The 16,058-nt window shown below is 40.7% G+C and overlaps 1 protein-coding gene and 1 long non-coding RNA gene across 2 annotated transcripts in view; both read right to left on the bottom strand.

Moving 5' to 3' along the window:
- LOC113610601 (uncharacterized) overlaps positions 1–16,058 on the bottom strand; it is a 168,625-nt gene that overhangs the window by 111,945 nt on the left and 40,622 nt on the right. The gene's annotated exons all lie outside the window — the stretch shown is intronic.
- On the bottom strand, positions 1,377–5,356 carry TUSC1 (tumor suppressor candidate 1). The gene has a single exon (XM_027088905.1). It carries the CDS (start codon positions 5,149–5,151, stop codon positions 4,537–4,539), a length of 615 nt encoding a protein of 204 aa, XP_026944706.1. The 5' UTR covers positions 5,152–5,356; the 3' UTR covers positions 1,377–4,536.

Here is a 16,058-nt window from a genome sequence, read left to right as displayed (position 1 = left end):
GGGGCTTCCCTGGTGGTGCAGTGGTTGAGAGTCCGTCTGCCGATGCAGGGGACATGGGTTCGTGCCCCGGTCCGGGAAGATTCCACATGCCGCGGAGCGGCTGGGCCCGTGAGCAATGGCCGCTGGGCCTGCGCGTCCGGAGCTTGTGCTCCGCAACGGGAGAGGCCACAACAGTGAGAGGCCCAAGTACAGCAAAAAAAAAAAAAAAAAAAAAAAGATATAAGTTTTCTTTCATCTCTCTGAACTGCTATTCTTATGATCACAGGATAGCTGCCAGGGTCAATGGGTCATGTGGTAAGGTTTTACCAGCAGAATGTGACCAGGGGAATTTATATCACTTTCTCACCTGGCCAAGCCTTTCTTTTCCTTTCCCATATGCTGAAACCTGGACCTGAAAGTAACCTATTTCTACCACACAGATGAAACAATGACCTTGGGCAAGGTAGAGAAACATGATAAAAAGAATCTGAGACCCTGAATGACCATGTGGAGCATAGCTTCCTGACATCCTGAAGCACCTGAATCAGGAAGTTTATGTACCAGATTTAAAAATCCTGTTTTTAATAGTCACTGAATTGTTGGGTTTCTTGGTTATTAGCAACAGAGTCTTCACCATAACTTAAGTCAGACCCATTAAGTTTAAAATACAATAGAGGTTTTTTTTTTTTTTTTTTTTTTTGCGGTACGCGGGCCTCTCCCGTTGGGGAGCACAGGCTCCGGACACGCAGGCTCAGCGGCCATGGCTCACGGGCCCAGCCGCTCCGCGGCATGTGGGATCCTCCCGGACCTGGGCACGAACCAGCGTTCCCTGCATCGGCAGGCGGACTCTCAACCACTGCGCCACCAGGGAAGCCCCTACAATGGAGGTTTTAAGTTTAAAATGATAGAATCAAAAATAAAGTGAGGATACCTGGAAAAATGAAAGGCCGTGGAAAAATTTTATCAGTCCCAGGTATGAGGTCTGCGGTAGACTGTTATTCAAGTTCCTCTCTCTAAGAACTCAGTTTTTAGAGTAGAATGCCTATCACTCGGACAAGAATTAAGCGCCAACAAACTCACTGCTGTCCTTTCTCAATTTTTTTTTTTTTTTTTTTTGCGGTACGCGGGCCTCTCACTGCTGTGGCCTCTCCTGTTGCGGAGCACAGGCTCCGGACGCGCAGGCTCAGCGGCCATGGTTCATGGGCCCAGCCGCTCCGCGGCATGTGGGATCTTCCCAGACCGGGGCACGAACCCGTGTCCCCTGCATCGGCAGGTGGACTCTCAACCACTGCACCACCAGGGAAGCTCCCTTTCTCAAATTTTCTCTAAAGTCTTTCTCAAATTTTCTCTAAAGTCTAATAAATTAACATGAATAATGCAAAGACTATACTGACAAGTCGATTCTGAATATGAATTTTTTAATAAGCAAAACCCCCTATGGATTAAACACAACATAGTGTAATTCAAATCATTAAGAGATGCTAATATTAGTTTAAGCTTTAAAATCTGAAATTTGAGCATGCTAACCTCATAAAGTCAGACGTGGGTATTATTGGTTTTCCTTGGTTCATATTTCCATTGCACAAATAGATTTATATAGTGTCTATATCAGATAGGTAAAATATATATCAGGAAAGCAAGTTTATAGTAGAAAAATTAGAACTTATAATTGATCAATTAATCACTGAACAGAAATATTAATAAGTTTTTTCATTCACTCATGAAGATTTTATGACAAATTCTCAGTGAAAATCTGTTCCTTTAATCAAAATAGAAAATGGTATTTTGGCACTGGGATCAAAATCATGTTGCTAACAATTATTTAGTATATACTGATGATTTAATTTATTGAATAATGTGGTATTAGTTTCATCATGGCGATACTCATAAATTGGCAATCTATGTCTAAGACTAAACAATACAAAGAATATTTTCAAGTATTCTTCAAATATTCACTATGTTCAAGAAGTATAGCAAGGACAGCTTGTTCTATGATCTACAAAAGACCCCATTTTATACTGCTTTGATTTACATCCTAATTTTTACAAATGAAAACATAAAGATGGTATACGTTTGTGAGTAGCAGCAATAAAAATTTCTAATTAAAAAAATGCCAACCCTCCTCACTGAATTTGCTTGCTAATATGACACACATTTTTATTGCTCATTTCTATTATAAGCCCTCTTTTCATTGCACAAGAAATCTGAAGTTATGGAAATGTCATTGTAACAAAGTATGATAATCTGTAGTTTTAGGTTATTTTAGATCAAACTAGGGCCTAGACAAAACTTTTCTAAAATCAACTCTACCCATTTCTTAAACAGGTACATATTTTGATATAACAAAACATCTTTTATATTACTACATGATACTTCTCATCAGGTATCATTGGGGAAATTCAACAAAGTTGAGCCTTAACCCATTTATAGGGGCATTTGGGTTTCAGAATTTTTAAAACTTTTCAGGAATTGTGGTAAAAAAAATTCCTCATTTGTGTGTGTGCCTTATTACAAAAGTTTTTTTCACCATACTTATACATGATTTTAAAACAAAGGGTGTTTAAAACTAGTTAAACTGAATATTTTGCTTAGTTCTTGAATCGCCAGTTGCCACAATCAGGAAATATTTTAAACTTTTTGTATTACTCCCTTATCATAAAGGCTTTATCTCCCCTGTTTGTTTAAAAGGAGAGAAAAATGTCAACACATTCGAAATATACATATCTGCTAATACCCATAAAGTCATAGAGGAACAAAATACAGAAGGAAAGTAAAGTGACAGTAAAATATGCACTTGAAATTTCACAATTTGGATTATAATTCTTACTGATAGATCTTATTTTGAAGCAGGTATTCTGCAGATAGCATTTCAATAAAATTTTTATTAACATTTTAAGGTAGATGGTATGTTCATTTTAATAGTAACAAAACTAAGGCTTAGAGAGATTAACTAATTTACACTCAAAGTAGAAGTAGGGCCAATAGGCTTTTTTCCATTCTTCAATTCCTACTGCCTCCTAAAAATGTTTTAATTCTTTCGCTATTAGAAAACGACGTAAAGGGGATAGAAATAGTTTTCATATACCTACTTATTCTCACCAAGATTCTTCTCGTATTTCTTGGTCATAGGGGAAGATTTTAATGTTCAAAACTATCAATTACTTTTAAGCAAAATGCAGTGTCTTCAATACCCAGGATTAGAAAAAATCTCAAAACTATTTTCTTTGGCAACTTGTTTTATAATATATGCTATGAAACTTTTGGAATATTCCACAAACAAAACAAACATTCTAACTCATGATTTTTTTCTAGCTGTAACAGAAACTCTTCTCATTGTTTTCTGCCTCCTTAAACTGAAGTGTTCTCCACCACTTAAACACCCTTTTACACCTATGATTTTTACCAGGTACAATGGTATCCTCTTCATTACTAGGCAAAGGTGTTATTCATTAACAAAGTACAATCAACTGATTTTAGAATATTTGTGAAGATAATCACATTTTTTTTTCCTGCATTGAAATTACAACTGAGACTTAAATCACTTTGTTTTGGGACTTCTGATATACATATAATTCATAATTTCTTAAAAATTCTTAAACATTAGCAATATTAGGCAAAGTAGCTGTGTGCTATGCTGTCAAGTCTAAAATGTATAAAAATTATGAAATGTTTAGACTGTCTAATCTTTAGATTGTTTTAAAAGATCACTGTTTCATAAAGCGAAAAGAAAATGAGTTTACAAAAGCTAATCAAGTTCAGATATTAAAAATAGGTATAATATATACATGCATGTATATTTCTTAAAGAAACGTGTAAACATTTCACACACTTTAAATAATAGTCGTGGGATAGCTTTAGGTTATTTTTAGTGCACCAAATTTATTTGCCGATCAAAGAATTACTATAGGCAGATAGTTTAAAAATTCCCAGGGCTGGGGGTGGGGGGGCAGAATGGGGTAAACAAATCAGTATATATTAGATGTATAAGGACTAGAGCCAGGGCAGACATGAGTTTCTAAATTATATATATCACCTTTTTCATAAAAGGGTGGTACTTCATAGGCTATCCAAGTAACACCGACTTATAAAGACAAACCAAATACTTAGAATGTTGGCCACATAAGAGAGAACGGCTAGAGGCTCTGGGAGACTTAAGAATGAACAAACTCAACCGATTCAAAATGTATTATTCATCCCTCAAAGAACCAAAACAGAGGGAAAAAATACCACAGGTCCTCACAACACTCAGAAAACTTCAGGCATTAGGACGTGTTGACTGGCACCCATTTCTTGCTGTTTTAAAACCCGCCCCTCCGCTGCCTGGCCTCCCTCCACGGAAACAAGCAGGGGCCAGAGAAGGCTGATCTGTACACGTGGACTCAGACGGCCCCACGCCCTTCTCAGCCTCTGCCGGCCGAACGCGACTCGCCCCCGGAAGTGGCCGGCCAGGCAGGAGGCGGGAGCGCGCGGCTCAGGAGCGCGCTAGCTGGGGGCAACCGTGAACGGAGGAGGCGGGGCCCGCGCGAAGCCCCGCCTCCCCCCGGCTGCGGCCTCGGGCTACAGCCAGGGTTCCGAGGGTTCGGGCTCGGGTTCCGGGGTTCGCTGGCCTGAGTCGGGTCTGCGTGGACAGGTCTCCTCCTTGTCCCCACGCGGGCGCGGCCCCCGCTGCTCGAGGTGCAACTGCAGCAGGGCCCGGCGGTACATGGCCTCCAGCTTCTCAAGCCGGGCTCTCAGGGCCCTGGGGCTGCCCTGCTCGTCCTCGGGGCCGCCGCCCCTAGCTCTCCTGTTCGTGCTGGCCTCTTCGGGGCTCGGGGTCGCCCTCGCCGCCTCCGCGTACGCCCCGTCACCACCCTCGCCGGGAAGCCGCAAGGCCTGACGGAAGAGACTGCGGTTCTCGCGCTTCAGCCGCCGGTTCTCGAGCCGCAGTCGGGCGTTCTCCTCACGCAGCCGCGCGTTCTGTCGGTCCCGCTCGTCCCGCGCGCGGATGGCCTCTAGGTGGCTCGCCGCCAAGTCGGCGAACCGCTCCTCCAGCTGCTGTCGGGCGCCGCCCGCGCGGCCTCGCCAGCCCCCGCTGCCGCCACCCCCACGAACGCGGCCCGGGCGGCCCTGCCCGCGGCTGTCCCCTCCGCCGCAGCTCCCGCGCCTGGTGGCGCCACCACGCATGCGCCACATCGTCCCAACCACGCCGCCAGCCCCTTGGGCCGAGGGGCCGCGCGCCCAGGCGCCAGCGAGTTCGGGGCCCGGCAGGGCAGTCGGGGCAACAGCGCAGGAGGAGAGAAGGTGGCGGGTGGCGGCTGCTGGCTTGGGGCCAGAGGAGGCCGGGAGTTTGCCCGGTTTGAGGCGTGTCTTGTCTCCTCGGGTGGAGCTGCCCCCTGGGCCTGCGATCTCCAGGCGGGCTCACACACAATGCCCCTGGGGAGCGCCCTGCGGCTCAGGCCTCCGGCAGCGCGGGGAAAAGCGTGTATCCTCGGCCGGGCTCTGCCAGGGCTCTTCGGCGCGGGCCAGGGCACTGCAGGAACCAGCCGGCCTCGCCCTGTCTCCAGCGCAACCACCAGTTACCTTGCCTTTTACAGGGCAATCTCAAAGCAAATAATATTACAATGAGAAGTTCTGGGACAGCTTCATGGGGCACGTTGAAAAGCTATAACGGGTTTATTTAGAACCCAGCGGTTTAACCCACCTCTAAGCTTAAGGAAACATTCAGCAGAGTGGAGCTGAGCACCTGTCATGAGGCCCTCAAGTGGGAACGGGCAGCTCTCAAAAGAATATAGGCAATTCCCAGCTTGTGGACAGCCAGGGTTCCACTTGGCAAATTGTTTGCAAGTCTATAGAAACAAGGTTATACGTACTTGATGTGCTCAGGTCTGTTAACAAAACCTATGAAACTCAAAATGTGTCTCTCACGTTCAAGAAACTTTACTCAGTAAATTCCAAAATTTCTGGGTGGATACAGCTCATTGAATGAATCACACTCTGTTTCTAAGGGACTCAACTTACACAATAATTGGATAATTGCAAAGTAAATTAAGGATAAGACACTGATGCCAGAATCTCATGGGAGAGAGAGGTGTTAGCCAGAACCTATATTTTCAACAAGGTCCCAGGTAATTCTTAGGTTAACTGAAGTCTTCAAACCACCGGAACAAGTAAAGGAACTAGAAGAGCATTTGAGAAACCTGGTTCACAGTTGGGGTTTTCCTTGAACAGTACAAACAAAGGTAAGTAACTAGGGGAAAAGACAGAATTATTCAACTTTTATCCTAAAACACCACAAACACAACTGTCATTATCATTTCATGAAATCAAAAAGGATATATAACTTCAGAATTTCAAGAAATATAAATTTAGTTTTATGAAAGAAAAGACCATATCATTCTTAATTTCCAATAAAAGTAGATGGTGAAAACTTTGTTACAGACATACACCAACTTTTCTATGTATTATTGAACAAAAAATAAGTTTTTTCCCATAGTGTGTATGGAGACTGCAAGAAAAAATGCTGGTGAAAGGTGATTAGTTCCCGATTTTAGATAAGAGCTTTAGGGAGCCCTGAGATAAGAAGATAGATATGCCACACAAGTTAGAGAGACTCTGCATAAGAAAGATTCAGTCACCCCTTGGGTGTTATGAATTGAGTACTAGTGTCTTTTATTTTTTGTTGGCTTCACTCTTCTTACCCTTACATTAGTAAATCTACTAGTATTCTCTTTTTACAACTTATCAGATTAAAGCTGCTTTGTTTCCTTTGTAGAATATCTCGTAAATTTTTGTACCTAACCACTGTAATGAACTATACTGAGTTTCCTAAAGAACACTGACACTGGTTATATGAGAAGGCCTCCATGTCCTACTCTCTACCCCTGATCCAACCCCAAAGTGCTCTCTTTTGCCTTGATAAATTAATGAAGTAATATAAAATATCATGAAAAGCAGGTAAAACTCATTAAGCAGAAGAAGATCCAGTAAAATTGTCAGTTTGTTTTATGTATTTTACAGTAACTAATCTGATTATATGTATATACTCCCAAAAGACAGAACCCACTAATTCTGCCCCTCTGCAGGCATGTGGCATATATAACTATTTTTATTTTACTAAAAGAAAGGAAGGAGGGGAGGAAAGAAAAGGGGAAAAAAAAAAAAACAGGGTGGGGAGAGAAAACTGATCCAGCAAAGATTATTAATCACAATCATGAAGGTTATCTGTGCAAAGCAATGAACATTCACCTTAGGGTTAATGGAGATTCCACCCATCTTCCCAAATAGGAGGTAGAGACAATGGATGTGATCTCTAAGTTGAAAGATGATTTGGAATAGAGTTACTAAAATGATCACTGCCCAAATTATTCCTTGTATTTAAATATATTTAAATTCACTTAGAATATTGTCAAGAATTGTATACTTGAACATTACAGCATTTCTAAATATAGTAGGACAAAAGTTAGTAAAAATGGTTCTACCGACTATTATTTGTTAGTAGACTACATATGAAAATATTATTGCACAAATAATATAACATATATGAAAGTAAAATGAAGAAATCTTACAGAAAAAAATTATGGAAATGATAAAATTTAAAAGCAATTATCCTTCAAAGAAGAGAATATAGAAAAACATAAGCTCTTAATTAGAAAATATACATAAAATAAACACTTGTGCTTTCTTTGAAAAATGGGAGCTTGTAAGCAGTAAAATTACTTGCTTACTGAAGAGAAAAATGGCTCAAAGGACACAAATTGCTTTTTTCTGACACTGTAATTATTGTTCTTTAAGCTACCCCTACTCAAGAAAAAGAGATAAGAATTCTCCTATAATAAATGTGACAGTTTTATAAATAAAAACTCCAACGGACTATGTGCACTTTGTGTTTAGAAAACTCTAATGCCAAAGATTATTCCTTCACTAAGGTTATAAAATTTGTAGTAAAAGAGCAGAAAAAGTGGAAGTAAGTAATTTAGAGTACTTGATTTCACTATTTCCCTGAAACAGCAACTTTTTAGTTTTTTGGGAACTAAAAAGGGGACTTTTTGTAAGTATTATTATCAATTATTTTCTCTCTCCACACCCTCACTGCCCATTCTCTAACTGTTCAACACTTGTATTTCATTTTACGTAAGAGAAAAAAGATGATTAGATGAGGTGACAGTCATTGTGCTTCTTCTTCTTTTTTTTTTTTTTGGCGGTACGCGGGCCTCTCACTGTTGTGGCCTCTCCCGTTGTGGAGCACGGGCTCCGGACACGCAGGCTCAGCGGCCATGGCACACAGGCCTAGTCGCTCCGCGGCATGTGGGATCTTCCCGGACCGGGGCACGAACCCGCGTCCCCTGCATCAGCAGGTGGACTCTCAACCACTGCGCCACCAGGGAAGCCCTGTGCTTCTTAATATAATGCCTTACACCAACATTTCTGTAAATACTGGAGTTAAGAAAAGCTGTGTCAACAAACTGGAGTGGCACTGTTTTTTTTCGCCTTACACTTCCACTTTAGTACTTCTCAAAACCAACTTTGAATGACAGCTGAGTTCACTGCCCCCTTTCTCCCATCCTCCAAACAAGTTTTCTTTATTTTTATTTTTTTCCCCATATACACTCTCTGGTATATATTTCTAAGTGCTGGCTTGAGAAAGAGGCCCTATTACATACATAGTTTCCTGTATCCCCAGTTGATTTCTAAGATTCTTTTATTGTCATACTTATTTGACTCTCATTTCTCCATTTTGAACCACATTTCTTATCAAATGAATCATATGTTAAGGTAATTTATGGCACACTCACATTGGGACAAGTCATCCTATATCAAATGCCTCTGTGTGGCCTCTCTCCTTAAAACATCCTATAATATATCATCAAATGAACTTGGTTAACAACTTTGACCAAGGTCGGTTGTATAATTATGTTGAACTCCTTAGTCTGGCAGAATGCCCTGGGTGTTTCTATGCTTACCTTCCATTATTCCTCTGCTGCTGTATTCATGCTGCTACTGAGAGTCTTTTGTCCTGGAGTTTGGGTGTAATGCATGGTCTGTGGACTGAACTGTACCCCTCCAAAATTCATATGTCAAAGCCCTAATTGCTAATGTGATGGTATTTGGAGATGGGGCTTTTGGGAAGTAATTAGGTTTAGAGGAGGTCATGAGGGTGAGACTCTCTTCTGATGGAATTAGTGCCCATAAAAGAAAGGACATCAGAAAGCTTCCTTCCCGTCTCTCTTTCCACCTTGTGAGTACACAGCCAAAAGATGGCCACCTGCAAGCCAGGAAGAGAGCCCTCACTGGGGAGTTGAGTCAACTGGCACCTTGTTCTTGGACTTTCCAGCCTCTGAACTATGGAACTATGAGAAATAAAGCCTTGTTGTTCATACAGTACGTTTCATTTTTTGTCTCACTTATCTGGATTGTAAAGAAAGTTTATACCCTACCATTTCATACATTTGTCTTAGATCCCCTGAACTCAAGGTGTTTTTCCCTCTTTTAGACATTGATAACGTACTGCAATACCTGTTCCAGTAAATTGATGCTGAGGTCCTTCTTGTACAAGTAGATTTGTACAAGATATGAGTTAATATTTCGTGTACAAGTTAATATTTCTTGTACAAGTAGATCTGTACAAGATATGAGTTCCTGGAGCAGCTTATATTGTGTGTGTGTGTGAGAGTGTGATACAAATATTTCTTGAATGACTAGGATATTGAAAAAATTAATTCCTCATTCTCTTATATAATCTTAAAGGATGATTTTATCAAGTAAAACTTTAACCATTTAATAGTCAATAAAGTTAACCTATATATCCAAGAGCTGAGCTAACTGAAACTCACCAAAAAAGGTTTTTAGAATGCTGACAATTTTCAGACTGAACTAGGAAGGAGGCTGGCATTGCCTTGTTAATGACAAGCCTTGTTAAAGACTTATCTTAATATATAGTGGGTCTTTATATGTAGATTTTTGAATATGTAATAAATAAGAGGTACAGGTTTTGGAGTAAGACATACATACCCAGATTTCATAAACACCACAACCCAACCCTCCCACTCCAGATGTATGACCTTGGGCAGCCTTCTGAAGCCACAGTTCCCTCATTTGTACAATGGAATAAAGTAGTATCTACCTCATGGGGTTCTTGGGAAGAGCTCTTAAAAATCTTAAAATAGAGTCAGCCAGCAAGGATTACACATTAACTCTTGATACTATTATTAATTTGTTGTTTTTATTTTATAAGACATTAATAGAATGAGTTCTTGTGAAGAGCCAGTGGTATTTAAACTCCCCATATGAGTTATTTGCTTAAGGAGCTGCCCCAAATATAATATGCAGCCCCTTTGCAGATACGATTTTTATTTTTTGATAGTTCTCATTAAATGTTTGGGTTTTAAAAAAATCCATATTTTGTAAGCTCCATATGCTGAAAAACTTAGTTAATCACATTCTGAGCTTGGGATTTGCTAACATTCTCTCTAAAGCCCTAGCTGAACACGGTTTTATTTTCTGGGAGCAGATTTATTAGGGTTATGAAGAGCATGTATTGATGCTTGGTAGCATGAATATCTCTTTATTGGAATAATTACTAGAGGGTTAGGAATTGAGAATATTGATTGCATTTATTTAATCTTTTGATATGGACAAAAATATTAAAAACCATCAAACACTAGCATTGCCCTTTGACAACATCATTTAATTCTAGCTACAGGGAAAATTGTGACATAAAAAGCAGCATGACTTCTCTGTCTTAATTAGGATACTTTCTACAGTGGGGGAAAGACCCTCCTTCCTTTAAATATAAAAGCACTAGCCAGACTAACAAAAGAGGGCAAGAGCATTATAGGTTAAGCAGAAAGTAATGTAGCTAAGAGCAAAAGGTATCCACACGGAACACTTGGCCAAAAGAAGTCCAAAATGGAGACTTTTTAACGTGGGAAATGTCTTTGTTAGTTCTAAAGTAGTGTCCCCATGCTACATGTTTGTAGATTAGCATTATTCCTTAAAGGGTCTGGACCTGTGCTGTACACTAGCCACAGGTGGCTGTTTAAATTTCAGCTTAAATGAATTAAAATTAAATAAAATTTAAAAATTAGTTCTCACATTACGCTAGCTACATTTCAGGTTCTCAGTAGTCACATGTGGCTTAGTGGCTATCATGATGGATTGAACAGATATAGAGCATTTCCATTATCACAGAAAGGTCTATTGGACAGCACTGGGACAATCAGTATACCCCACTTCTTACTCTAATTATTGGTCTCAATCTTCAGAAAGCCATGGTGAAATTGATATTGGAAAAGAAAATGCAAGAGATCACTCTGCATATTTCCAGCATTTTCTCTATGTTTGATTTCATGCCAATGAAAGAGTTTTTTGTTTGTTTTGTTTATTTTATTTTATTTTAAGAAAAAAAGGCCATATATTTTAGGGTAAGGATGAAAATATAAGTGTTACTTAAGCAGACACCTTTGTATTATGAATTAGTCCAGTTTCTTACACCATAATAATTAGCAACCAATAAAGCAATTAAAAACTAAAGCCATTTAACTCGATTTTCACAGGAATTATTAAATTCCAACGTTACAGTTTACCTAGACACAGAAGAGCAGTAAGAACGTTCATATCTTAATATCTTCCCGAACTTCAACGTATTCAAGAATAAAGACCTCAGACCCAGGCAGGTCAATTTACCCTGCAAAATTTTCCGTAAAAACAGTACGGCTGAAAAGTGGCTCTCCTAAAACAGAAGGTACTTTCAGAAGAGTTATATAAGCGAAACACACAGGCCAACTGAGTGATGCGGAAACCACCTCATGCAAGAGAAACGCAGCAAACACAAGTAACCCACATTCACGTCTCAGAACCTGTCAGGGTCTCAGAATAACAATCAAGGTTGATTGTAACATCCTACCTCTCCAGTGACAGGATGGAAAGTTTTTAATGAAAAGTTATAAACAATTAAATGAATGACAGTCCTAACACACTTTCTGGAAAATATTCTTTTTTTTTTTTTTTTAACACTTCATTAACTATCTGGAGTATCTTTAAACAAGTATCTTCTCTTGACCTCTTTCTCTATTCTGTTAGGATAAAGTGAGTATTTTTAATTCTCTTTACTATTAGAAGTGCCTGTCATATGCAGTAGATGTGTGCATGGAATGTGTCACAAATTGGAGGGGAAGCAGAGAAACTTGTTCAAAGCCTCTTCCCTTCAAACCACTTATTCCAAATGCCAAGTCTTTCCCACGTCCCCCAGCACACTGAGAACATCCTGCTCTCGCAGCCACCTGCCTTTCCTTCCATCAGGCAGACAGTGACAGCAACGCCACCTCCTCACAGAGGTGTCCCAGGCGGTGATGGGGGCCAAGCCCTTGTCTCCCACCCATCGGGGTGAGGTGGGAGGTGGAGGTCAGGTAGGTGGCAGCAAAAACACAACTGCTGGCATTGCACAGGTATTTTCTCGGCTTCAAGTACACAGCACTAGAAGGATAGGGAATTAGGGTCGGCCTGCTTTCCAGAGCAGGTGTAGATTCATTCATTCACTTAAACATTCCTGAGACACCTCCTATGTGATTGGCAGTGCTAGTTCAGAACTGGAGGCTGAGGCTCACGAAGGCCAGCAGCGCAGCACGAAGCGACTGCAGAAAAGCATTATTATTTGTTTTATCTTCTCTTCATGGTCTCACCTCAAATCAGGAACACGTCCTGGAGACCAGCGGGCTCACCACGGCCGGGGAAGGGGCATCCTGGGAGCTCCAGTTCCGGCAGGAATCTGGCCGCAGGAGTGCGGGGGCCGGGGCCGGAGCGGGCTGGAGGCGAGGGACCGCGGATGCAGGCGAGGTGCGGAGCGCCCATGGTCCCGATCCGGCTCCTGCCCCGGCCCTGGCTCCACCACAGCACGCCCGGTCTTGGTGTTTTGTATTTTTAAATCAACCCTGAACAGATAGGGCCCTCTTATTCTTAAGCATACGTATCTAAAATAGTGATTCTGGCTCAATCTGAGTTCTCCAGCTACGTACGCATCACTGAAGGTAGTAACAGGAGTCTGGGAATGATTTCTAATTAGAACTAAGTTACCTACCAGCTATCTTCAGAAGGGTGCAAAAAACCAAGTAATTTATTTTTTCTTTTACCACTGCCCCTCAAACCCACTCTGTCACTCTTCCTTCCCTTCCCTTATATAATATCTCGAAAAGAACCATTAATTTACAACTACTTCTGAATATTAATGAACAGTCCTCATTTTCAGATATTAAAAGTCCACTGCAATATAATTCAAAACTTAAAACGCTCATCCAATTCCCTGTTTCTCATCTCCTCACAGCACTGTCACTACCCATTCCCCCCCAGATTGGAATTAACCAGCCTTAATGGAAAAGGAGGGTGAAATTGATGTTTATTCTCTTCCATGCTTTACCTCCTCACCCACCCTCCTGAAGTCATCTTCAGCTAACCCTTAACCTTTAAGATTTATCCAGGCAACAGTGTCCCACAAACACCAAGCGTCTCACTACACTCCACCTGTCGAAGCATACACTAAGAATATCAGTTTCTGCAGTTAGAGTATTCTGCTTCAGGCTGAACGTCAGTTTCCATTCTGTGGACTACTCACAGGATCTAGCTGTGGCTCTTCTGAGGAACTTTTACTTAGAATATGTAGGGAGCGGGAACCTCAGGAAAACACTCTCTGTTAGACTCTTTCAAGATGTTCATATCCCCAGTCTTCTCTCTGATCATGCTGCCCTCTTATATACAGGACAGTGAATCAGTTTCCCAGTTCAAATCCCTTGATGAAGGTTCTCGATATGGTTTAGCCTCTCAGACAGGTATGCACCTATAATCAATGTCTAGTTTTGGCACGTCAGCTGAGATGAGGACAAGTTCTACCATATTTCAAAGAGATATTTGTTCTAGTGAAGGCTGTACATTCATTCAATCAAGTAGTATTTAATAAATTCAACTATGAACCAGTATTTTAAAAACTTAAAATATATAAAGTGCCTAGCACATTGTAGGAACTTGAACATGTATTGCCATAACAGTTGTAAACTCTAAACTTACAAGCCCTCAGATTATGCTAGATTCCTATATCCTTTCTTCTTCTCTATGTTTTCATTAAATATTTCATCCAATCCAATAACATTATTTTTTTTCTGTGCTAGTGCTTTCCAAATTTATCTCTCAACCCCCAAATTCTACTCTGAGTTCCAGCTTCTGAGTTCCAGCTTCATACATTGATTCTCACCTGACACGTTTTCTTGACTATCTCACAGGTGTGTCCAACAATATTTTCAAAATGGAACTCTTACACTGCCCTGCTCTCCTAACCTGTTTTGCTCCCAGACTTCTCCATCTCAGTAATTAGTCCCACCATCCATCTTGTGGTTTAAGCCAGCTGTCTTCTTTGATTCCTTCTTCTTCCCTATCATTCCCACCCCTGGTACTAGATCCATCTCCAGTTGTTCATTTCTTCCTCTAAAGAATCTTGGTTTTTCTCAGCATCTCCTCTGACCACAGATTAGTCCAAAGCACTACCCTCTATCATCTGGCCTGCTGCAACTCCTTTGCTGGTCTCAATATTTACCCTATCAAATCCCTTCTGCACAGAGCCACCAGTGTGACTTTCTGTTTTTGGTTTTGTTTTGCGGTACACGGGCCTCTCACTGCTGTGGCCTCTCCTGTTGCGGAGCACAGGCTCCAGACACGCAGGCTCAGCGGCCATGGCTTACGGGCCCAGCCGCTCCGCGGCATGTGGGATCTTCCCGGACCGGGGCACGAACCCGTGTCCTCTGCATCGGCAGGCGGACTCTCAACCACTGCGCCACCAGGGAAGCCCACCAGTGTGACTTTTTGCAAGCATGAATATGAGCATGCTGTTTCTCTGCATAAAACCCTACAGTGGTGTCCCATTACGCTTCCAATAAAATCTAAAACTCTTATCATAGCCTACAATTTTCTGATAATCCCTGGCTCCTGTGTACTTCTTAAGACTCATCTATTTTTATTACCTACTTTTCTGCTACACTCTAGCCATGCTGGCCTCTTTAATTCTTGGAGCTTGTCAAACTGTTTCCTGCTTTAGGGATTTTGAACATTCATTTCTATCTAATTGGAATGTATTCTACCTCTGCTCTGTGTGACTTGTCATGATTAAAAAAATCATTTAGATCTCAAGTTAAATATTCTTTCCATCAAGGTTTTCCTAGATGACAACCATCTTTGCTGTCTATCCCTTTGCTCTATTCACTTACTTCAGAATGTTGACAATTAGCCTTGACTATATTTTATTAAATTTTCCACTAATCTGTAAGTTCCATTTTAATACTACATTTTGTTTATCTATTCTGCCAGTCTGTAAGATACAAAGAAATAGAGCCCATATCAGATTTGTTTATCATTTTATACTATCTAGGATAATATAGGTGCTCAATAAATATTTGTTGAATAAAAAATGAATCCAGAGGTGACCAACAGTTCTTTTTCAGCTGTTAACTTATACAAATTCTTGATTATTAAAAATGAAGTTACTACTGAATTTATTTTTACCAAGGCTAATTTTTCAAATATTAGGAAAATAAGAGGACATTGGCGTTCAAATAGTGATAAACAGTGGCTTAGTTTGATCATATCTGCAGGAAGTATCCAGATTTAGAGAGATTCACCAAGAAGAAACAACAATCCACCTAATCAGTAGAATTTAGGCTACAATGAAACAAGACTTGGGAGAAAATACTATAGTGTTGACTAAGCACTTTAAAACCTTTTTGAGTTTAGGGAACTGATTCTACATGATGTTTTTCTAGTCCCAAAGCAACTTCAATCTTAAGCAAAAAAACAAACAAAAAAAAAGACAGGAGAAAGAAAGAAAGAATAAGAGAATTAAAAAAAAATTGTCTACATTTCTAATCATATCCTGTATCATTAGATTCTCCCCATGATGAAACCTGAGACAGCAGTAAGTTAAAGGGGAAGTTTGACCAACAGGCAATTGATGAGGAAGCAGCTAGAAAATACTAAAACAACAACAACAGAAAAACAAAAAACACTGAGGCCTTAGTAATAGGCAAAAATGCGGCCAGTGTAGTAGGTGGAGTTAATTACCTCAGCAT

This window comes from Aethalodelphis obliquidens, unplaced genomic scaffold (assembly GCF_003676395.1).
Source record: "Aethalodelphis obliquidens isolate GAN/ISIS:26980383/991018 unplaced genomic scaffold, ASM367639v1 scaffold64, whole genome shotgun sequence".
In the NCBI taxonomy this organism is placed as follows: Eukaryota; Metazoa; Chordata; class Mammalia; order Artiodactyla; family Delphinidae; genus Aethalodelphis; species Aethalodelphis obliquidens.
Note: the sequence above shows the minus strand (reverse complement) of the source record. Positions and strands in the feature narration are given on the sequence as shown.

Excerpts from the sequence above, each read along its gene's own strand:
- TUSC1 (XM_027088905.1), bottom strand. The coding sequence starts at position 5,151 with ATGTGGCGCATGCGTGGTGGCGCCACCAGGCGCGGGAGCTGCGGCGGA.